At 34.8% G+C, this 25,463-nt stretch overlaps 3 protein-coding genes across 3 annotated transcripts; all 3 read left to right on the forward strand.

Annotated features, from left to right (window-relative positions):
* The first annotated feature begins 8,249 nt into the window (after positions 1-8,249).
* Positions 8,250-19,926, forward strand: LOC146739416 (uncharacterized). The gene is made up of 10 exons (XM_085502772.1): positions 8,250-8,404; positions 15,484-15,563; positions 15,894-15,921; positions 16,395-16,550; positions 17,751-17,873; positions 18,071-18,146; positions 18,293-18,336; positions 18,896-19,057; positions 19,161-19,239; positions 19,848-19,926. Exons 2-10 carry the CDS (start codon positions 15,495-15,497, stop codon positions 19,924-19,926), a joined length of 816 nt encoding a protein of 271 aa, XP_085358898.1. The 5' UTR covers positions 8,250-8,404; positions 15,484-15,494.
* Positions 19,927-20,411: 485 nt separating this feature from the next.
* LOC146739417 (uncharacterized) lies at positions 20,412-21,905 on the forward strand. The gene is made up of 5 exons (XM_085502352.1): positions 20,412-20,533; positions 20,935-21,004; positions 21,162-21,214; positions 21,442-21,620; positions 21,833-21,905. The coding sequence occupies exons 1-4, from the start codon at positions 20,494-20,496 to the stop codon at positions 21,585-21,587; spliced, it is 309 nt and encodes a 102-aa protein (XP_085358478.1). The 5' UTR covers positions 20,412-20,493; the 3' UTR covers positions 21,588-21,620; positions 21,833-21,905.
* A 188-nt stretch (positions 21,906-22,093) lies between these two features.
* LOC146739418 (uncharacterized) lies at positions 22,094-25,130 on the forward strand. Its single transcript, XM_085502774.1, has 11 exons — positions 22,094-22,121; positions 22,219-22,392; positions 22,495-22,653; positions 22,844-22,913; positions 23,016-23,065; positions 23,216-23,329; positions 23,723-23,845; positions 24,001-24,168; positions 24,291-24,449; positions 24,569-24,724; positions 25,057-25,130. The coding sequence occupies exons 1-11, from the start codon at positions 22,094-22,096 to the stop codon at positions 25,128-25,130; spliced, it is 1,275 nt and encodes a 424-aa protein (XP_085358900.1).
* The last annotated feature ends 333 nt before the right edge of the window (positions 25,131-25,463 follow it).

Genomic DNA, 25,463 nt, shown 5'->3' on the forward strand with positions numbered 1-25,463 from the left:
AGATAGCTCCGCTGTTAGCAATGCACATTTCAATTAAAGAACTGAAGATATCATTAGAAAATGAACAATATGTGTAGTATGCATAGCAATCGGACTTGCTGTTTTCAACAAGAATTCAAAAATATCACTTTTTACCAAAAATGACATAAATATTCATCCAAATTAGGTAATTGAAGATATCATCACGAAATGAACAAATCTGAGAAAGGTAAACAGGTAGTATCTATATATGTAATATAAAAGCAATCGGACTTGCGGTTTTTAACAAGAAGTCGAAAATAGCACTTTTTACCAAAAATTACAAAAATATTCACCAAAATTAGGGAATTTAAGATATCATCACAAAATGAACAAATCTCAGAAAGGTCCACATCTAGCATCTATATATGTAATATCAAAGCAATTGGACTTGCGGTTTTTAACAAGAAGTAAAAAAATATCACTATCGACCAAAAATGACAAAAATATTCACCAAAATTAGAGAATTGAGGATATCATCACAAAATGAACAAATCTGAGAAAAGTCCACATGTAGTACCTATATATGTAATAACAAAGCAATTGGACTTTTGGTTTTTAACAAGAAGTCGAAAATATCACTTTTTACCAAAAATGACAAAAATATTCACCAAAATTAGAGAATTTAAGATATCATCACGAAATGAACAAATCTGGGAGAGGTCTACACAGGGTACATATACACCAAGTATCAAAGCATTCAGGCTTACAGTTTTCAAGAAGAAGGCGAAAAAGTAAAACATTGACACGGACGACAGACGCCGACGGACAATCACTCATATTATAAGCTCCGCTCGACAAAGTCAACAGCGGGGCTAAAAAAACACATCCAAGAAGAGAAAATGGTTTGGTCCGAGTGTAAAGTCCTTTTACACCCACCCGACACCCAACTGCTATGCCATAATACTGTCCGAATATTAATTTGTATTTAATGGTGAATGTAGTCTGACGCCATGGTCAATATTTGTTAATTAAGTTTCAGTGGGGTTAGAGGGATTTGGGAAAAAACTAAAGGAATTTAGTTTTTATTCTACATTGAACTTTTGATGTTGTCCCTAGGTGATGCTAGCTATCAACATACTGTATAAAAGTGACACAGTTATCAGCCACTAAGTGTAGAGACATACTTTTTAGTATTTAGGGTAATTCTCGCATACAACAAATATATACTTTTCTATATTTTATTACCTAAACTTAAGATGAACTGTCATTATTTATTACGGTATAATAAAATGTATTATTATTATTATATACAATGTACAGATGACAGAGCTATCTGATGCAAAGTGTAGATGCCTTATTTTGAAATAGACTTTTTGAGTACTTGGATGCTGCTATCTACATACAATGTACAGATGACAGAGCTATCTGATACAAAGTGTAGATGCCTTATTTTGTAATAGACTTTGTGAGTATTTGGATGCTGCTATCTACATACAATGTACAGATGACAGAGCTATCTGATACAAAGTGTAGATGCCTTGTATGCTGTCGACATAGGAAGTAAAGTAAGCAAATAACACCGAATAAACGGCAAGGTAAAGACTACGTCTAATTATAGTAAATACGTACTGCGTGAGTAACTCGAACCGGCGCTCGCGTACGGCACCTAATCACCTAGCTTCACGCCACTACACGTCTTCCCCTCAGCCACCGGTCATCCCCAAAAAAGGATGCTTAATAACCGAGCTTATTACGTGCAGAGAACATGAAACCCGTCCACGCGATCCACGCCACACAGTTCTATTATTTAAACGTGTAAGAATATGTCATATTAAAGCTCAGATTGGATAATTTATGCATAAGTATGATTTAATTTGCAAGAAAAGGAATGATAGCAAGGCTGATGGTCAAGATGAGAAATTATACAACAGGATGTTAGTAAAACTCTGTGATTCTAAGTTTACCGTCAGTTTGACAAGGCGGACGCCGAAGATCTGTCCGTAATTTAGCGACAAGGGATATAAGAATTTCCACCTCGAGATCAGAGTATAAGTTTATACGAAATCCAAAGTGTCTGAACAACGATCAAAAACTACAATTGGTGGAACGCAGAAAATTGTGCGTTTTTGGCGGTAGTTGTTTGGTCGTGCAGATCACAATTAGTAGTAAAGATCAGACACTCGAGGAACGAAAACTTTCATACCCATCTATGAAAACACAAAACAGAACTTACCTTCGACAAAATTAACCAGGGCAGAGAAAACTGGAAAACCAGTGACAATATTGAAATATTGAGCCGATTTTATCACTACTTGAGTACAGGTCCAAAAACAAGTGCCTTTGGTCTACGTCAGCTAATTGCGCGCCACTCTTCTTCACATTCCCAGGGTTCTTTGCGTTTATCCAGCGCGTGCTATCGGTCCATTACAAATTTGCATATTCATTAGGACAGCCTTGAGTTTCCAGAGACAGTTTTCTATTCACCGCTCGTCGTTGGACTGAATTACCGCGGTGTGATCAACATCGCATGCGTCGTATCTTTACGTACATATTGTTTACCACCATATTTATCACGGCAATATTATTTTGTTCATATTTATTTGAATTCCCTGAAGGGGTTTGTTTAGGTTACTTTATTTGTTCACAATTCTTAAGACCAGACTTTTATTATCCCTTGTTTCGTGAACCCGCCGAATGAACTGGAGCCGAAAATGAAATAAAAATAAAATTTCATTTCAGCGTAATTTCTCGCGCCCGCCGACTTGTAAGTGCAAACAATTGCTAAAAAATATTTTTATCTTCATTTTTTTCCGCCCGCCGCCTAACAAATCCAAGTTGCATTTTGATGGGAGTATCATGATCAAAGTACCGAAGTCTCGCGCAGAAATATACTTTATGCTCGTTGGTTGACAGTGAATCTCGGGTATTGACCTTTCTGCGTGCTGCTTGAGGCTACTACGCCATGAAATCCCTCATTTATGCTGAAAATTGTGCCACATTTGGTACATTGCCAACCAGGTTATACCTAGAATAAAATTGTATTTCATTTCTTCTCTCCGATCAATGATCTCACTTACAATTTTTTGAGAATCACACAAATCTAATGGAAAAAAAAGAATTAATTTTATTTTTTTCCCCGCCTCAAAAAAAATGACTTATAAAAACTCGAGAAACAAGGAATAAAAAAAGTCTGGCATTAGTATCTTTTGTTTGTCAATTAGCATGTTGAAGTAAGCAATTCAATTCTAAAACCAATAAACGTTTCAAATAACAAAGTTTTTACTCATAGAATTAAGGGCGGATTTCACAAGTGTCATTCCATGCACATTAGCACGTACATCTGTTTTATCATTGTGCTCTCAAATGTTAGCTACTTATTATGCTACATGCAGAAGGCCTGTAGATGCAGCGATATAACGTTTGGCGGAAGGTTTGTACATTTGTCCGCTACTATAGTTAATTAGCTCCTTGGGTTCGGATTAGTCCCTTTAAAACTTTCACACTATGTTTTATTCACTTGTATTCAGTAGGTTAGTAATCACGTGATTAAGACTAATCAAGTATTTATACATCATGGTTTGAAAACAAACATGCTATAATAAAACCTGAATGGTTTTTATTTTGCGTCAAAACCCATCACTTACATAGTGTGACAGATTGCAACTCTAATAGATACAAGCTCCGGAAAATATTCAAGAATGTAGCCCCCTCACCAACTGAATAACTAAACTGTAGATAATTTCATTATAAAACATATACAATCAAATTTAATATGATCTGTATTGTTTGAGCTCCAAAATCGCCGTTTAAATATAAAAAAGCAAAAACAGAAATGTAATTGATCCATGCGCCCACAAACCTGCATCTATACTTTGATGAATTACAAGATATTGAATGCTCAAAACCAAACCTGTCGGTGTCGGCTGCTTCTGATGTTATGTGACAATCGCCACATTCCCAAATAGCATTTATCTTAAACAGTGTCCATAACCATACATTGTTAGCTGGCAAAACAAATGCAACACTACTGGTAAATTGTTAACGTGAACACTAATGTTTACCAACCTGCACATGTAGAGTACGCTTTGTGAAATATGTCTAATTCCCAGTAATAAATTATTTGATTAATAAATAAATAATCAATTATTTTTACAAACGCAATTTCACCTTGGTCGGCTTTTTTGAAGATAAGCTAAACATAGAATTATAATTGTAATTTTCAAAGAATAAATTTGCTTAACAAATTACTAAACTTGTATTTATTCAGTAATTTTGCATTAGTTAGATATTTATCTTATGACACTCAGTCAAAAACAAATGATAGTCACCCAGTTTCTAACATTGACTGGTAGAGTTAAATAAAGAAATAAACGTGTAATGCCAGTTTAAAAAGTTAACTGCTACTTTGTAATTCATGTGTTTTTCGATTCAATTGAATGAGTTGTAGATTCAGTAAATTATTACATGTGTTGAGTTTAAACTTGATTTTCACATAATTTTTGTGTTGAGTGATTCTATTTAATGTGTTAAATATTACATTATGAATATTCCAGATCGGTCGATTGTTGCGATGTGGTATCCGATGGCATTGTCAAGATTCACTCGTAAAACTACTTGTGAATAACTGCATTGCTATATAAAGGGCAATCAATAGTTTCTACAAGTGAACATTCACAGCCAAGAAGATGAAAAACCCCGCGGCAGAGATATTACAATACTGCAAATCAGTCCAAGCATTTTTTGCAATTCCACATGCTCCAGAACCTGTTTCTATTTCCTCCACACCCCGAGTAGATAAAAGGTTCACACGTTCCCGTTGATTGGTCGAAATACCATCGTAGTAGCATTGCTCTACAGTGACCTGAATGTGACGAACCTGTACATCGATTCTTATCTGTGAAATACAAAATAATTATATCATACGTAGAACATACACGTTACATCTTATACTCGTACAGTTTTGTGCGCCGTATAACAGTACGGCATGAAATATAAATTTTGAGGATATACTATAAAGAACAATATTATGCAGATGGAAATGTGGCTGTGCACTTCCGTGAATATATATATATATATATATATATATATATATATATATATATATATATATATATATATATATATATATATATATATATATATATATATATATATATATATGCATACCATGCTGACACTTGTTCATATGCTGTACATATATATTTTGTCGGTTTTTGCAGGCGGTTACACGCATTGAGCATTCGTTTCGATAAGTATTACCGTCAGAGCCACACACTGGTATATACCCTTTATAACACATGAATGGACAGACGCATCTATCCCATTTGCACTGCACATAAAATCCGCATCTCATCGACGCACATGGATCGGAATTTTGTCCTGAAAATGAATTAAATTAGTTAATATAAGGCAATCAGTCACTAAATTTTAGTCTAGCCACACTACATGAAATACTATCAAAAAATATCGGTGATTTATTCCCAAAAGCATACAGTGGCTAAGCGCTATGCTTCAGAAAAATGTCTATCCGCTCCAGATTATTTATTTTTGTAGATGAAACTATCATATCCCCTTGTCTTATTTGTATATCTAGAAAGTTTGTTTATTTATTTAGTTCCTGACCACCTCGTTTTGTTTCAGTTACTATAGATACCAAATCATAATGCAAATGCTATAGCCTGCCTGGCAGCTTATATGCAAACTTAAATTTACCGGCACAATCCAGTACGCTACCATCATCATTGATAAATTTTGCCTTACATTCCGCACAGTAATCAACTTCACATCGTGCGTATGGATATCGCTCGCACTGAGTGACTTCGCAGGGGTTTGTTGGACATTGTAAAGACTTAGTACCATCTGGGCAAATGAACGTGTCCTGGGGAATGGCATCTGTCGCGTATGTCGCTGAAATATGTAAAAGAACAAAGTTTGGTTTATATATGATTTAACGAGAACAAACACATGGAAGTACTGTAATTTTGGGCGTGCGTATAATATGCAATATGCCGAATACTTCTGATTATTCAAAGAAATATATATATTTATATGCATACCATGTTGACACTTGTTCATATGTTGTACATGCATATGCTGCTGCTTTTTGCAGGCGATTACACGCATTGAGCATTCGTTTCGATAAGTATTACCGTCAGAGCCACACACTGGTATATACCCTTTATAACACTCGAATGGACAGACGCATCTACCCCATTTGCACTGTGCATAAAATCCACATCTTATTGTCGGACATGGATCATCATTTTGTTCTGAAAATGAATTAATAGGTGAACTTAAGAAATCGGTCATGATTATCGGGTATATATTTCTACAAACATAATAATATGGCTGAGCGTTATATTTGAAAAAAAATATCATATCAAATATATTATCATCTGAAACAAGTTGTATGTTTGTTTGTTTATTTATTTTCTGACTAGCTTAATTTGTATCTGGATAGTATATATATAATGAATTATAATGTAGCTGTTAAAGCCTGTCAGCGTATAATAGTTATTACCAGAGCAGTCCAATACGCTACCATCATCGTCGATGAATGTTGCCTTACATCCCCACAATAATCAACCTCAGGGGTTCGGTAGACATTGTACAGAGTTGGTACCGCCGGGGCAGGTGAATGTGTCCTGGTAATGAACATTTTATGAGCACTGTATAAGTATGAAAGTAATTTAACAATATACAAATACACGGGCCAGAGAGAGAGGGTAATCGGTTTAATTTTGCAATAACATGTAGTATAACAGAAATGTGCGATAACAATGTATATATTAATCACAATGTTATTTTTTTGGATAAAAGATGTTTAAGAAAGATATTCTGAAACCTAATCTATGCTCTATAATATGACATACTCACCACAGCCCTGCATACAATAAAACTACACGCTGCCCCAATCGATATTCTCAATAAAACTGGTAGCGTCCGCATTTTGATTACCTAAAATTTTCCATATAAATTTATATGTGTATCAATAGAATAGTTGACGTTAAAATGATAATAAATTCCGACATTCCGCCTTACTGTACAAACGCGAATGTAAAGCAACGGCGTTGGGTAGTATAAGCGCACCATACGTGTTGTAATAGCTAAAGTAAACATGGCCTGTTATTAAAGGTAAATTCGAGTATGTCAGTTATAGTTATGTCACCTCTTAATCAAACACATATGGGCTTGCGATGTTATTCCATTTCTATACTCCAAAGATTAACATTTTGTTTAGTAGATTTTATAATTACGCGGGCACGTAGTAACATATGATTTGAGATACAGTACAGATGAAGAGTTGTTATAATGATGATGTCAAATTATTTCCTCGTGACGGTAATACTTTTATAAATGTTCCCTGTATCAGTAGCATTTACTGTTTCATAATTACCTAATTTATTCATATCATGAAATGAATCAGTGAAAATTACATTAAACAGTAAATCAATTAGACTTGCGGACAGTATCTTGTTTATTTTCTGGTGTTTTGTTCAATAAAATAAAATATTTAGAGAGAGTGTTACTGCGAAATAACCCTTGCAAGGGACATACGTCTCGTGTTTATAACGCTGTAACCCGTCTTTCGCCATGTGTACACTCACATGATAAATTATTTTATAGAAAACACCAAAAAATACAAGAGAATGTTATTAAGTGTAAACTTCATCGGTATATCATCATAGATTTAGTGAAATACCATGACATTGAAACTAATTTTAGTTTTGCTGCCCTCTCTGGCAATTCCGCCTTTGGTCTGTGTTAAAATGGGATTTCATGATGGTGTAGGTTTGTAATAAAATCATGTACAATTTCACGTGTGTTTCTTAGTTTGTTTATTTTTTATTTGCAATCAAATATACTATATCATTTGACTATGACAATTGTTTGTGAAAAGCCATTGTGTCAATACAGGTGGCGCTATTCAGCACAGACCTGTGTCTTATGACGCATAACTAGCCTCTGAAGGCTAAATATCAATCATCCACCATTTTAGTCAGCGTTTCTTCCGCGGAACTATATACAAGTATTTTTTTCTTGTTTTTAACACATTCTCTCCTTATTTTTAGCAAGATTGAATCTTTAATGAATTGATCAATTAAAATACCGCACAACACTCATCAGCATGTCTTATCTTATTAACATTAAAATGTATGTAAATTGCGAGGTTAAAGGTCTAATGTTTCTCAATACTGTATTGACAAGCAGATCGCCGGAAACCAACCGAATAGCGCCATCTGTGCTGGTACAGTGTGGAAATAGTTCCGACCACTTTTCCCATAGTTCCACGCGCGGTATGTGTCAGATCGTTTGGTTTGCGGCGTTCTGCGTGTCAATGGTGAAAAGCAGCTACTCTAACCAACCAACTAACTAACTACGCATGACTGCCACGCGTTGTTAGAGCTGTGCAAAAACACGTTTTCTTTGCTTCAAATACTTAGTAAGTGACTATTTTTATTCCAATACGTTTTGTAAATACTTCTTAGTTACTGCCGTTTATTCATTTTGTTTTCTCGGTAAAAATCTACCGTATTTTAGTTGATTATGTTTTTCACTTTTAGTTTGCTCCTCGTGGGGCTTTTCCAAGATGGCGGCCTCCACGGCGAGTACACGTGTTAACCATTTTGCAGGGCTAACACGTAAACATGGTCTGAAATGCGAATCAATTGATGGGATACCAATTGAAGCATATGTTAAAAGTATTTCTGCTATTCTCAAACCTGTGAATATTATTGCCGCTTCCCGAATGAGCGGAAGTGTTATTGTTTTTCTCGACTCTGTGAACGCTGTTGAAACTGTTTGTACAGCTGGTCTGTCAGTGGGAGACTGCTTTACCCATGTGCAACCCCTTGTTAAACCTGCCACTAAAATAATTCTCTCAGGTGTACCCCCATATATACTAAATCACATTATTCAAACTGAACTGTCAATGTATGGCCGCGTTGTTAGAAATTTGCGCTTAATTCCACTGGGGTTCAAACAACACGAGCTGAAACACGTCAAATCCTTTCGCCGCCAAGTTTATATGTTGTGCGACAATAATGAACTTGACGGTGTCATTAATTTCACTCATGAGAAGCGGCAATATCGTATCTACTTGTCAACTGATGATATTGTTTGTCACAGGTGTCAAAAAAGGGACATATTATGAGAAACTGCCCAGTAAGTCAACAGCAAACTTCAAACGACCCAGTTCGCGATCATTCTATTCCAAATAGTAAAACCCGCCCCGACCCTGAACCAATACCTGTTGATCAGTCTACTATTGCTACTCGTGATAAAACTGATGAAGCAAACGACATTACCGACGCCATAAAATACCATGTGAAAAATGGACACCTATTTTCCCAGCATACATTTCGCACTAACTAGCCAAGACTTGTTGTGTAATTTCAACCAATTTCAATTGTCAAATACTGCCTTTTAAGTAATCAAATTGACATTAAACTTGGTTTTCCATTTAGAATAGAATATTGTCTTCTCATTTCATGAAATTCAGACACATAAATTAAATTGTACGATTAGAGGAGGCTTACAAAAAAATATGCTAATTACGATAAACATGACAGCTGTGAATTTTGTTAATAAATCATGAAACCAGAGATAAAAGTAAACTTGCCTAAAAGAGTAAGTCATGGTTTATCAAGTAACTATGCTACTTGAGAATTTGAATTTAGGGGGGGGGGCAAAAAAATCTTACCCCCCAAAATATGGTTTTGTATGACTTGGGGTGTTTCCAGTCTAAAATCAATTATATGGTATTTTATGCGTTCAGATTGTGCAGAACGTAGGGCATTTATCTTATGGCATTATATGGCTACAGTAATAATTAAAGATATGGTACTTTATGGTTTCAGAAGGAATAAGTACTCAGCCAGATAATATGGGTTTTTATGGCTTGGGAAAGGAAATCGTTGATCCATAAAATACCATGTTATAGTAAAATATGGTTTGGGGAATACACGTTTATTTTATCATAACCTCAGGACCACAAAATATTGTACTTTATGGTTTCAGAAGGAATAAGTTTTCTGCCAGACAATATGGGTTTTTATGGATTGGGAAAGGAAATCATTGGACCATAAAATACCATGTGATGGTGATATATGTCTTCAGGTTTTTATTTGAGAAAATATAATTACCTAAATGCGACGATCAAATTCTGTTAAACTCTGAATAATTTTGAAACTCAAAATGATGTCAACAGATTTAGCATTTACATGTACTGCCCGTGTAGTAACCTTTTCATGGGCTAAAACAGCTGTCATTTTGAAAATGTTAATGATCTTTATTTGTTTATAGACTAGCGGCACTAGAAGAATTTGTTTAGCAAAAAAATGAACATTTCTACAGTTTGACCACTGATATATTTTGGCTAAAGAAAAACTAAGTATAAATATGATAAACAAAAACGTCTGGACAGATAGAAGCAAAAATATGTCATTAGTCCAAACAGATTTGCACCTGTGTATCAAATTTTAATGAAATCTTGATGGTATAGTAACACATGGTTTAGTGAAGTCTGACACCATATATTACCATAAAATTTTAAATCTGAAGCCATAATATACCATTTCACAATCAAGTATCATATAAAATGCCATAAATTACCATATTCAATCCAAGTGTAACAAATTGTACCATAACAAACCATAATGTCCATAACAGCTGATACCATAATAAACCATAAATCCATACCAACATCAATATGGTCCAATCCATAAAAAGCCATGTGTGATTTTTTAGTGATGACTAGAAAAATACCTTTCGTGTATTTCATAAAAGTAGTATAATACATAAAAGACATCATAATAGATATAATGCATACAAGTTGTAAGAATATTCCATAATCTAAAGTTTGGGAGATGTAAAACCAAAAGAGACATTGTGCAAAAATGGCTATGGTATTTTAAGGTATCAGGCAAAAATGCCCTCTATTTTCACAAGGTTTTTTATGGTGTCGGTAGGATAACACAAAATATATATTGGCTAAAAGAGGGTTAATGAAAATGGTGATAATGATAACAATAGTCAAACGATGGAAGTTGACGACACGCCCGAAAAAGTCACGGAAACAATACTATAAATGATAAAGGTGACGATAACGTAATAGGTGTCAATGTGTAAACTATACTACTAATCCTGCTAATCATAATGCGTCGCAACATAAACAAATATTTATCGCAAAGTTTTAGTTTTATTTTTCCAGTTTGGTTTTACAAAAAAGTGAGACATTTCGTTATCGTCACAAAATTAAGCGGAATTTAAATTGGACAGAGATTAAAATACACGAGAATTTCACGCAACATGTTTTGCCTGACAGAATCTCGTAAGTATATGAATATACTTAAGAGATTATACGAGTATATGTATATTGAAATGTAATATTTCGGAGGATGCCATTATGGGAACATTGTACACCACTGTATTTGAGATGAAAGCATAATGCAGGCTAACAAGTCGTGGTACAGGGATATATATTATAAACGAAATTGTTTGCAGGATTACAATCTGAATACCATTAATTAACTATTAATAATTGATACAGTACACCGAATCCGTCCTGTAATATACAGCGTATCCCGACGATAAACGGTTTGGGGTCACAGAGTATTGTTTTTTATGGATATTGTGGCCGGATATTTAATTACGTTATCCTGTCGATAGTAAATCATGTGTAAATTTTTGAGGAAATCCGTGAGATTTTGTTAAGACGTGGAATCTGCAATACAGTCTGGTTAAGTTTGACCACTTAAGATTGTGTGTTAATTATACATCGCACTATTATGCAGCATCACGCCTCCGTTCAATCCCGATCCAGTGATAATTAGAAAAAATGGCCCGAAATAAATCAGCGGGTAAACTGTCATGTGAACAATTCACTTATTGAGCTACAGCTCACACTCCATGGAATGTAGGATATATATTCATATATATATTCATATATATTCGTTTGTTTAATTGTGATGTAAAATTGTATTGTAAATTTTATTTTGAGCTTCTCGTCTGTCGTACATATAGATACATCATTAACGTAGAGCCATTTATTTTCCTTATTGTTTACTAGATGTTGTGTCAATAATACCAAATAATCATGCACATAAAATGGACAGAATATATAGATATAATGCTGGTCGTTAAAGAGGCTGTACGTGAATGTCAAGCAGCTGGTTAAAACAAGAATCAGTTATTTTGGAAGAGATTCCCTGCATCAAATAACGATCCAGTTATCTACAGAGAATGTAGATTTTTGGATGACATTATATATATATATATTGGGCAATTGGTTAATACAAATATTGGCTGTATAGCTGGAATGGTAATACAAGAGCACGATGTCGCGCAGCTTCACCGCGAGTGGTGCCCTAGGGGATCCAGTATCATCGAGTATTGCAAATTCAAAGTCTGACAAGCGAGACTATATGTACGGCATGAGCCATTGATTCGGATTCAAAGACTGACTGTAGTATTTTTCATTCTAGAAACACAATATTTCAACAATTGTAATGACGTGGCAACACATGTAGGCTGACACATAAAACATACATGTAAAAAGCGCCCGCTAGAAACGACCAACGTATTCATTTGCCGCCTGTTTTCATTTGAACCATAATATGCGCACACGTAATAACGAATGCGTAGACGTATTGTCAGCAGATATAATCCACGCCATGGGAATGCAGCCAAACACCGAACGGAAACAAAAAAGCCAGCGGCAAATATTTGTTTGTAATAAAAATTACAAGGCAAAACAGGTTTACTGGATATTTTATTACTAACGCTCATCATATAAACTAGTTCTCAAAAAAATAGGTTGAAAAACAGGCGACGACGATACAAAACTCGTGTTCAGAAAGAAAAGGGATTCTTCTTTTATTGTGTTGCATCGCCGCTAGGTGGCGCGATTTGTAGCACAGGTGTATCGGAGGACACGTACATTCCTGTGTCATCAATTCATCTGTCATTTCGTTATCTGTAGTCAAGCTTGTAGATAAACCGTTTTTTTTATGAATGGAAATGTTCCAACAGCTATTTAATATATCATGCCTACGTCACATGGATTCATATGGTCTCGAAGTGGAATTTTAAAAATATGGAAAACGCAGACAATAACGTAAATAATTTCAACCTCAAATGCGTTACTTTGCTGTCTTAGGTTTATTGCGTTTCTAAAATATCTAAATGCCGCGATATTTATAAATGCGCAAGTAACTATTCTATGTTTTGTTTAATTATTTGTTTGCTTGAATTAAATGTCAACCGTGAATTAGTCAATCACATTACATAACACGCCACTGGAAAACAAAAATTTGCAAAAATACGCACATCACAAACCCAGTATGCGTATTATCCAGAATTTTTCAACAATCATAATTCAAAACCCTTTATTACCTATTTCACATGGGATTCTATTAAAAACATGATTAATAACTGAAAAGATATGTTTTTATAATTGAACCAAACGTGATAGTGCGACCGATACACTCGCAGTACAGCATGTGCAATTTTACTATGTATTTGTAATTTATGTTGAAGAATAAATAACTTTGCACCCACGCAAATAATAGAGTTGGAAATTAACTTTTTCCTCAAACATACTTGCTTTCTTTCCTGAAACTTTAATAATCCTTAATTATCTAAAAAAAACGAGAAACAAGCAAACTAATCACTAACCAGATGCAATATGTTCTCTCAAGGACCGTATGGCGTACACTTTGTTATTTTATTACATCTATTGTTTTCATAAATTACAAACATGTGTTGGCATTTTTTTGAAAAATCCGTATTATTAACGATAAGAGTTGGATTATTATTTTGATAACTAATCAATATTTCATGTACCGACAAAGCAAGTATTAGTGTATAAAGTAGCGATTTTTTACCATAGTACACACACGGCAGATGACGGTCCAGTTTTAAGGTTAGTCTTATGAAATGTTGTTGGTGCATATTTAATAAGTAGATGCGTACTTTATGTGTTACTTACTTAGCACGCATTAGACTTGACATGAAGTTAGGTGTCACGGTCTTAAGTCACATGGCAGTCCTACTGTACTGCGAGAACGAAATTACACATTTAAAACCGAACTTCTATTAATATTTTTACTGTGATACGTATAAATTCGAATAATTTTGTGTTCATATAATACTATGCGAATATAAACAATCGATTGCTAAGGTTATTTATTTCACAATAAGACAGTTATGTAGTAATATTCGTGATTATATACGTAGGGCGATTTTGAGACGCAATCTCTGGCTAAATCGCCGATCTCTTTTTTTGCTTTCCAACGTGAACAATAGACCGTGACATCGACACATTTGCATAAATTACATGAAAAAACGGGGCTTTTACGGAAAAAAAACAATACAGTATTTTAATGTTTTGTACTAAAATGCGTTACAACTAATGAAAACATTTCAAATCTCAGCTAGCAAAAACAGACCTACTGCCAAGGTCTGTTCAAATTTCAAATTGTTCGATTTCTGCCATGGGTAAAAATAAACCAGCATTACGCTGTACTCGAACATTTCTGATTGCATACGTTTCAGGATTTGTCGGCCTTTCTATGTTTTTTACCAGATAGATGCTTCTAAAATTCGTAAACACGAATGACTACAACGTATTTATTTGAATCTTCCTATCATTAAAAGTTTTGTCAAAATTGAATTTTTACGCGAGTTAAATTAACTTAAAAAATGTGACATTCCCGCGCTTTTATAAGGTTTTCCCTATGTTAACAACAATCTGTCATTACAGTGACTAGCTAGTGTGGTATGAATCCACACTCGGTCGATGTGGTACTTCGCATCGCAGACTCATAATATCGAAGTTGTTAGCTTAGAAAATAAGGACTGAAAGTATTACCGAACAAGCAAACCTACAGCGTTAACGCGTTAACTGAATATTGATTCGCTGTCCATCGTGTATTTTCGTAAAAACCCGAATTGTATTTGTCTCAGCACAGTGTGAATGTTTTTGAAGTCAACATAGTGACGGACATACCCTTGAGGCTATAACTCGCAATGAAAAACAATTTGTGTAATATGTTAATTAAATAAACAATGTTTACGCTCAATCCGAATTGCAATGAACAAACCAGCCAGCCAACCAACCAATCAGGTGTTCTATTTGATATCCTTCTGCGAGAGTACGTTCTTTCATGTAAATTTTAAACGAGTAACGAAATACTAACGAAAATCCTAACGTATGTATAACTTCAGACCCAGAGAAATAATAATCTGATTCGTTACGCTTTAAATCTGATCGCTCGTTGTATCAAAACGTAAATAATTTTAATATGCATTGCATTCGGCAGCACTGATCTTAATGTGGAAATTAATTACACGGTGACGTATGTTCTTTCGACAAATATTAATCAGTTTGCTTGGGTGTGTACTAGTATAGTCTCATTGGCTGTTGCTCATAGTATTCCGCGAATCGGTGCGCTTTATTTTATCGCCTTTATTAATTTACGTTTTTTATCACACTAAATTTTTCACCATGTTTTCATTCAGTTGTCTGCAACATGAAGTTAAGTTTATTATTGGTAGTTTACACATGCGTAATTGCCTGTGCAAATGCACGCGGTTTAAGGGTAAGTATAATTAAATAAATACTCATTTCCGTTGTTGTATATATATTCCCCCTGATTGTCTTCGGCCATTTAAACGAAAATTTAGTTTCGATATAAGCTTAAATTGAATGCACGTTACAAGACACTGTATATTGGGAACATTTCAATACCTAAGTGAAAAAACATTAGATAGTACAAAACACAAGTGTATGTAGTATAAGAACAATTTTACTCTCTATACATTTTACGTCCTGATTACACATGCCTTTTCAAATTCACGCTGTATATCACATCTATTGCCTTCCTCGGTGTAAATTTAACGCCGTACTTTTCTTTTTCTCGACATACCAGCAAGTTGAAATAATAAGCGCCACTGCTGGTGAGTATTTGTATTCATTGTTTCAACGTATTAACACGATATTCCTGATTATTTAAAACTACACGGTGTGTTACAAATATCGATAGTGTGAAGTGATGGCCTGGATAAGATATTATCCAAATCAATATCAATATATTTGGAGAGCTTTGATTAATAGTGATATAAATTATATCCTAATCTGCAATCATAATATATATATTATAGCTCGGGCTCATTTTTTTTACAAACTCATATTTTCTCTTGGTTGCATCATGGAGGTACATACCTCTATGGTTGCATACTTTGAAGCCCATTTATCTTCCTTGATTCTCTTCTTACCTCCAAGATTTGATCCTATTTAGTGAAATGTTTGTAAATTAGTTTGAAATACTATTATAATAACAATAGTTTATGAAGTATATCAAGCATCATATAGATTGTAGTGACGACTGTGTTGTTGAAAGTCATTTCATATATTTGAAATATTATTCTAGAATTGAGATGTTCCGATGGATCATTGGTTAACTGCTTAGTGGATCCATGTGATGTGACGTCATGCGAACTTCCTTATGCTGGATGTGAAGCTGATTACTGCGGTGGTTGTAACGCTATATACTATGATGCTGACGGCAATGTATTGGATTGTTCGGGTAATTATACCATAACTGATTATATCATTGAGTACCATCTTATGTATTGACTATGTAGTTTACTTTTGTTTTTGTGTGCCGTTTTATCAATGGTTGTCAATCAATTGTTTTGTGTTCTTGACTTGTAGATTTCCCTATAAGACTTTTGTTTGAGGATTTATGGTTGGATATGTTATTGCAACATTGGAACACAGAAATGTTTCAGCAGGCTTACCTTTGTTTACTGGTTTAATGTTGTTCATTAATCCACAGCTCAATTTATGCATTCGAGTTAATCGCAAACTAGATCGACGTGGTAATCATTAAAGTGTATGTTTTGTAATACGTCAAAAATAGTTAATAATACAACTACGAGTCAATATCATTGATGTTTTACCTCATTATAATACGACTTGGATATAATAAACCGTACTGAAGAATTTGTTGCACGCAAGTAAATGTTCCAGTATATTTTCACTCTTGTTATATCGTAAAATATTACGATTTCAAAAGTCCTACATTGAAAGTTACACTTTTTACCAAGGAGGTTGTAACAAACTTAAATATAAAGATGCAATCATGATTCGAGTCTTCAGGCTGGGAATTGCCCGCCTCATGTTGTCAAACTGTTTTTATCTCGGCTAAGCTTGATTACTTAGAACGTCAAAAGTGTCGTCTGCGTATAGACATATTTTAATAACAAATCAAATATTTCATTAAGCTTTTTACAAACTATTGACATGTATTTGAAAATCTAAACGATACACCCTGTGATCTTGATATCAAAACATGAGTGGGAATGTGGCACAACAAATAACGATGTATATCCATCTTTTAGAACTTTATTTGGAATAGCTCCTTAATTTGTTTGCTTTGTTTGCCTTTTCAGCATGTTCGTAGTTTAGCAAAGTTATTGTTAGTCATTATCTTTCTATACCGTAATTACGCTAGATATCCACCACTTCATTTATAAAAATAAGTCCCATAACACTCACACGTCAGCTGTTTGTATAAACCTTATAGCTTTTATTTTGAAGCTTTGATTTTCCTAAAGATTTGTTTTGTTTTATAATCACGGAAGCTTGGAATTTCTTAGTTTAATACACGTACTCTGTATATTTGTATACTTCCTCTTCACAGTTGGGCTAATGAGTTTTAAACGCGTTTATCAAATATTCCTAATTCTGATGATATTGTCGTACCGTACATTGTTATTTTCAGATCACCTTGGCGAATGTCCAAGAATTGGTAATGATGACCAAATATGTGTCCCGTGCATAAGTGACAGGAACTGCGGTACCTCCGAAAAATGTTGTGATGATTGTTGCAAGGTTGCTGTAACAAGTGAGAATTTGATATGAATGCATATTGTAGTACTCATACAATGAAATTTCAATATATGCTTCATTCGATATAATAGCAAAGTTCACCCAGCAACAGTGGACATACAATGTCAATGACATAACTTATTTTCTACCAAGGTTTCGCCTTGGTTAACAATAGAAGTAACGTTTGTATATTGCTAACCCCATTTTATGTAGAGCCGTATGGGTGTCTTATGAGTGATGGTTCATTCTGGCCAGATGGTGCTTATCGTATAATAGACTGTGTCCTATGGTATGTACGAGTACAATGCAATATATAGTGTCACGGTTCATTCAATATTCACGTTTATTGTAATATAAAGTAAACACGACAGTGAATTCTGTTCGATTTGTGTATGTGTTATTATTTTGAATATATAATTTACTTTCTTTACTCAGTCAGTGTCGAGGCACGGCGTTTAGGTGCATTGTACAGATATGCGGTGAGTTGCTTTAAAATGTTTCCACCACAAAATCCTTTAAATTTAATACTTTTTTAGTTCATCGTTTATCAATCATTACTATGTTAATACTAGATGTTTCATATTTCAGAGATTTGTGAACGTAAAATTGCAAAGTAATTTAATTATCATGGTACCAGCACTCAATACACGGAGTTTGATTGTTCATGTACAGTAACCAAGACATAATATTATAAATTCTTACATAACCTACCTCACATGATGAAATGTAATTTAGAATAAACTTCTACACATCACTGTCTTAAACTAATGCATTTTCAGATAAGAAAATTAATAATTTATTAACAGCATGTGCCAACAAATCATACAGAATTTTTTAGAGGAATTTTATGAAGTTTTATGATCTTCCTCACGATCAATCCGGCTCCAATGATCTTGAAGTCGGTACTTCTTCATGGATATAGTATCAGTCGATTTTACAACATTGTTATTGTTGTCTAAACAAACGTATTTCATGTGTTATGTCAAATTGGCTTGCGATAAAGAAATGAAATTATATTATAAAGTTTTCCTTTCATAGATGTGCATCCATGTCCCGGTGGTGTTCATCTGACCTCGCATAGTTATCCATTGTTTTGTGGTACCACTCCTCAAACAGGATCCATTATTATAGAAGACTGTCCATCCGGGTATTCCTGTCTCGGAGATACCAACTATAAATATTTTCTGTGCTGTCCTGATGGTAAAATATTTTTAATATAATTCAGTTTCCACAATTGTATGAACAGTATAAATTTACTCTTTCAATTATGAATATTAATATATTATATTTGTTGTACCGACAGATACTACTTTGGGCTGCTATGTGAATAATGCTTTTATACCAAATGGTGATTACTATATTGACGACGAGTGTTATGCATGGTGAGTTAAAATATGTAAGAAACTATTTAAAATGAAAATTAACTTTTGGAAGCATATCTTTATTAGCATTCCATATAAATTAATTACATTTTAGGGATTCAAGACCTTAAACGGCTTTCATTATTATGTTTATATTGATATTATGCGTACCTATTCAAAATATATTCACACCAGTTTTTATTTAGTTTAGATTGACCCCATAGGGAAAGCGTTCCCCTGAACGTTCACTGGCTTTAATATGAATAGTGGGGATGAGTCGCACAGAAACTGAAAGTCAAATATAAACTGACAGCTCTCAATTCCTCGTGCTCGTACATTTATTTAGCGGTCTAAATTGTTGGTTGGTAACATATATTTGCTCCTCTTAGATTCAAACTTGTTTTTGTTCGATTGATGTCATTTAATTGCTTCCAATACTGCATACATCACACAGGAAGATGTCATTTTATGCATACATAGTTTAAGGTTTGTTCTCCTGCGGGCGTCTTGACATCCGGGCATTTCTGCTATGTCACTTTACTTCGTATTGTCGTTATCAAGTTATCTTGTTGCACATGTTTGTCGTAATCCAGATGTTATTATAATGTTGACATTGTTTTTTTTTTCAGTCAATGTGTAAGCGGTAGGATTACATGTGAGGACACACCGTTATGTGGTAAGTGTATATCCATTAACCTCTGCATATGAAATGTGAAAAGATTTGTTATCACATAATATCACTTGTTTATTATCGCTAGTGACGTCATGGACTAGTAGGATCCACAAATCGAGGTCGAGTGGATAATACACCCATGAGTCCCATTTTCATAAAGACACATATCACATTATGATCTATGCTAATTAGGAATGGCGTCTAACCGTGTCAGTGGCTGCCAATTCTCGTAACGCTCTTTCTTTTTCGCTCTTTTGTCCTTTTCAAATACGCATAAATTGATGACGTGTAACGTTTAATGTTCGATAATGGTATAAACGTCATAAAATTGAATGAATGCACCGTGATCATGCGATAGATATTTTCTTATCGCATTGCGGTGTCAGATGAATTGTAATAAAGTTGTAGATAAACAGTTTTATTTTGAACTAGTCGGTTTTAAATTTTAGACTTCATTTTTGAATTTATTATCTATAGATAAAATGTGTCCCAGTGGAGTACAACCTTATAAAGACGACCAAAACGTGAATGCATTGTGCTCCGTTGCAATTGGTGTCGATAGTATATTAACTCAGACCTGCCCACGTGGTTTCTACTGTAACATGATAACGAGTTTGCACGGTGTGTGCTGCCCGCTGAAACGTAAGTATTTAGATATTTTATTTTCCATTGCGAAATCAGACTTTAAGGCGTGACAGTTCCTGTCCTGTCCCATGCTACGTATGCAAAGCGCGTATATTACATTTTGTCACAATTACATTTTTGAAACTCTATACAACGATTGTAACGTTTCAATGTCTACTCTGCTCAGTAGCGACAAATTTAATTGTTATGAACTGCTACTTTTAACAAATAAATAAAAAAAGTCTCTAATTTATTCCTCGTTTATATTATGGGTTAATTAACATATACACATCATCGCAAGTATTTTCAAAAGTTATTGCTTTATCTCCGCCAACGTAACTCATTTAGAGAAAAAAAAACATCTTTTCTGGGTGTTCAAGACCGTAATTTTATATACATAAATTTGCTCTATTTACCAGTTGATGTGTGTTATTATAACGGCGTTGCGTACCCAGTTGGTGGAACCGTGATATGGGGCTGCGCCCTCTGGTAAGTTTCACATATTTGTTATTATTGTTCAGTTAACGACATGCTGCCCATTACTGCCCATGCGCTAGTACACTGCCTATACGTGTTAATGACATGAACAAGTAGTATTGACAATCGTGCAATATCACTACACTAACGTTTTTGATTGTATCCCCAGTCAATGCCGAGATGGTGGATTTGTATGTTTGTATCCCCCTGGTCTTATCTTTGGTAAGTTCCGGCAATATTTAGTACTTCAAGTTCAACAGCACATGTTAACGTAATAAATATGGCAATATATATAAGTTCTGGTCGATGAAGCAAATTAACCAACAACAAACAATATTATGAAATGATTGCAAGTATGTATACTGCTTGAAGATACAGTTGTATGACCTATTACAGATTACTCAGTTGTTGTTGCCTGTCTTTTTAATACCAGCGCACTTTTGTTATAGATCCATCAGAACCTATCTGCCCTAATGGCGATGATTACTATACAAGTACGGGAACAGATGTTAATTTCTGTACACTTCCACTGGATGCACCATTGGGTCTTACACACAAGGGGATTGCCCGGCTGATTATTTTTGCCATCTTTTAGACCTCGGATACAGTATATGCTGTCCAGCAATTTGTAAGTCTTCCCTTTCACTACAAATCTTCTTCAGTGGTGCTTGTTATTGCAATTCTCTTTTCAACTATTGTTCACCGACACGGTGCCAATGGACTGGATAAAAATGACCACACAAAACATTTATGCGAAACCGTAACTCTTATCGCATGCCATCATAGGGATAATTGGTGACATCAAGCGTTGATAGTATGTGTATTTATTTATATCTGTAGCTGGAGATTGCGTTGTTAATGGAGTTCTGATTCCGAATGGCGGAGTGATTCTGATGCCGGACTGTGTGTTATGGTGGGTATTACAGATTTAATAATAATGTCGGCTAAAACAGTGTATTTTCGTAGCATCTTCTTTGGTGTTCTTTATTCAATCTCATATTTAGTGAACGTGAAGTAATAATTAGCAATCCCCATCTTAAAACCTGTTCTGAAACTAGTAAATGTTTTGTTCGTATTCTCAGTAAATGTATATACGGCGCCATGGCATGCATAGAGAAATTACCATGTGGTAAGTAACAACATCACTAAAAACAAGTTATTGTACCTACAATTATCAGTAAAGTATAGTATATAAAACGTATATTTATGTTTTTTTTTCTTTCTAGATGAAATATGTCCGAACGGAGGTGATCCATATGTAGAAGATGGTGTTGGAACAGTGTTCTGTTCAGGAGCTCTTCTGACATCAGAATACTATGCAACGAGAATAAAGCATTGTCCCAGAGGATATGAATGCACTACGCTAGATTCGAGTGGTCTATCGGTGTGCTGTCCTATCAGTGAGTACCGTACATTAATTAGTTTTAACCGACTGCTATAAAGTACACTCTGACAACACCGTACATTTAATTTCACGTGATTCCCGTTTGTCCTGTTTATAGGAGATCCGATTGGATGCCCCTGTCCCCGCATTCCAATAGATAGCTTTCCAGTATGCCTATCCAACTGTGACAATTGTATGAACCATCCGCCATACGACATTTGTTGCATTGATGAGAAAGCGTGTCCAGGAGGCTGCGTTGGATTCATTAATACTGTTGGTGGGTTATGTTCACGTTATTTTTTGTTTTTTCGATCGTGCAGTATCTGTGACATACAAGTGCAAATGTGTTCAATCTGGAGCACTAGTGTTTGATTCAACAAATGACCGGAAGTGTACATCCATATATAATATATTATAATATGTACTACATGTGCGCTCATTATTGTGGTTTTCTATTGTTTTTATAGGTTACTGTAGATATGATTGTGAATACTTTATGCCAGGAGATACTATAACAGTACCACTATGCACAGAATGGTATATACTTTAGAAATACCTTGTATATAAATCGATTGGCAATTCATTTATATTTACGTAGGTAATTTGTGTTGTCTAATGTACATTGTTTATTTTTTGCAGTCAATGCACAAACGCCGAATGGGACCCCTGTACCACAGACCCATCTTGCAGTAAGAAACATTCTGTTATGGTTTACGTCACAATAATGTTATTTTCGTGTCCATTGCATGCGCAGACGGTAATTTGCATAAACAGTTCTGGCGCATCCTCACCGGGAAATGTGTCACGTTACTATTCTCTTGTTTGATTTTTTGTTATAGCTTGTGTTACTCCACAAACGGACGATGTGGGTAATGTAGTCACGTGTTTGACAGATGCAGATTGCCTGCATGTATATGGCTTCACATGCATTGATAGGATATGCTGTAACAGTGGTAGGATTTAAGTTAAACATTATAATATGAACGTTGATTTCACTTGATCGTCTGATATTGAAACTCACCAGCAATTTCTGTGAATATCGTTATGAACAGGTGCTACATTTATGATACAAACACTAGTCCAACAGTAGTATTAAAATATGTTTACTTTGAATTAATTATAATTTACCCCACCATGTATTCCGTGTTATGTACTTGCTTTACTTTCTATGTCAACAGCTATATAGTTTATATTTTCTTTGTGCCAGTTTGTTGTACTTTTGGACAATAGCAAAACCCAGGATTTTGGGACATCAATTTGACAGGAAATCGTTATACTGTTTTAGATCAGATCGTAGTAATATTTGACAACTATTGTATAATATACACACTGTTTTTTACCAACAGACTGGGTTCCTTGTGAGAAGCCCTTGTTAGCTGAAACTGAATACCCGTACAATTGCGCATTTACAGAATGTCCGACTGGATATTCCTGTGTGCTTAATTTTGAATATGGTGTATGTTGTCCAGGTAGGGTCATGCTCGTAAGAAATGTTTTGTGGCCATATATACTGAACTAACGTATTTTTGTACAAATTGTACGATTCGATCTTTCGCAATATGTACACAATGTCATTAACAGAGGTATTGCAGAAATAGTAATAGCTCGGTATCTAATTATACAGATAAATACCCATGCTGTCTTGAACCTGAATCTGGACCGTGTGAAGCATATTTGCCACGATGGTATCACGATTGCCGGGATAACAAGTGCAAAGAATTTATTTACGGTGGATGTCAGGGGAATGATAACAATTTTCATACTAGAGCAGATTGCGAAAAAGAATGCGGAGGTAACATTGTGCAAATGGAATTTACAGTATCCCAGTTTTCATATACGGATTCCTAACAAAATGATAGAATTCATTTCAGTAATAATTAATTACAGATATATGATAATATTTTAAAATTATAGGTGACTGCTGTTTACCTGTTGATCCTGGTGCGTGTGAAGGTTCCATTTCCAGATGGTACTTTGACTGTGAAATAAATGAGTGTATAGAGTTCATATACGGAGGATGTGAAGGAAACAACAATAATTTTGAGACGGAAGAAGCGTGTAGACGACATTGCGGTGAGCAACCTGTCATTTGTGTACTCGTAATGGCATAGATATTACAAGAATATTAGCACACATCAGTGCATGTGATTAGTATCACGTAAATATCATTATTATATCTTTTTCCAAAAAAGATGGACCATGCCCCTGTCCTGAAGGATTTCTGGGTCAAGTCTGTTGGTTGAATTGTGACGTTTGTGATGAACATGCATCAACGACGCCAAACTATATTTGTTGCGATGACGGTAGCTGCCCGGCACCAGCATGTCTTGGAGGAGTATACACGCCAGGTAATTGAAATTATAGTATAGATACAACAGTTTTGAGAATATCAGCTGACCTTTGCTTTTCTGTGCTTAGTCGAAACCTGTCCTTTTATTGGCTTTAGTCACGTCTTATATGCCTGGATCTGGATGGCTTAAGTTTATATCCCGGAACTGAATTGACTATAATACAATTGTGACTATAAAAGTATATTTTTTTATTTATTTCTAATTTTGGGTCAAATGGACTTAAAAATATTTGAAAATAAAAAGAATTTGCGAATGGTGACACATGTTGACCCCTGCGCTTCAAAGAGTTGATAATTATAGACACTCACAATTTTATTAAATTTTCACAGAAGGATTTTGTGAGTTGGACTGTGAGTATTACTCGCCAGGGGATGTAGTAAACGAAGATTGTAAAATATGGTAAGAGATTTGTTTTTCTGATTATCTTCGCTTAAAGCTCATGTGCGACATTTGTGTTGATAAACATTTATTTTCCCACAATCCAATGCGCTCTTCTAATGGAAATCATGAGTACGAGGTTTAACCTGAGCGCGACTTACCTCCTTTGATACCTTCCAATCACCTAAAAATACCTAATTAAATCTTGGTAACGTCTCAGTTTGTACTTGTTGATCTGCAACGTCGCCATCTTTGTTTATATGAGACCCATATATCTCGCGCATGCGTGGCGTGACGACTAACGCCCTTTAATTTCTATTAGGCTTATTAGATTTAACTAATACGAAACTTACAATCG

This window comes from Saccoglossus kowalevskii, chromosome 8 (assembly GCF_978046115.1).
Source record: "Saccoglossus kowalevskii chromosome 8, keSacKowa6.1, whole genome shotgun sequence".
Lineage (NCBI taxonomy): Eukaryota > Metazoa > Hemichordata > Enteropneusta > Harrimaniidae > Saccoglossus > Saccoglossus kowalevskii.

Bases quoted from the DNA above. Each gene is read 5' to 3' on its own strand.
- LOC146739416 (XM_085502772.1), top strand. From the start codon at position 15,495: ATGAAGTTAAGTTTATTATTGGTAGTTTACACATGCGTAATTGCCTGT. The intron at 15,922-16,394 runs GTGAGTATTTGT...ATATTATTCTAG, and splicing joins AATAATAAGCGCCACTGCTG to AATTGAGATGTTCCGATGGA. The intron at 16,551-17,750 runs GTAATTATACCA...TGTTATTTTCAG, and splicing joins CAATGTATTGGATTGTTCGG to ATCACCTTGGCGAATGTCCA.
- LOC146739418 (XM_085502774.1), top strand. From the start codon at position 22,094: ATGGCATGCATAGAGAAATTACCATGTG. The intron at 22,914-23,015 runs GTATATACTTTA...TATTTTTTGCAG, and splicing joins GTACCACTATGCACAGAATG to TCAATGCACAAACGCCGAAT. The intron at 23,066-23,215 runs GTAAGAAACATT...TTTTTGTTATAG, and splicing joins TACCACAGACCCATCTTGCA to CTTGTGTTACTCCACAAACG.
- LOC146739417 (XM_085502352.1), top strand. From the start codon at position 20,494: ATGATAACGAGTTTGCACGGTGTGTGCTGCCCGCTGAAAC. The intron at 20,534-20,934 runs GTAAGTATTTAG...TCTATTTACCAG, and splicing joins TGTGTGCTGCCCGCTGAAAC to TTGATGTGTGTTATTATAAC. The intron at 21,005-21,161 runs GTAAGTTTCACA...TTGTATCCCCAG, and splicing joins ATATGGGGCTGCGCCCTCTG to TCAATGCCGAGATGGTGGAT.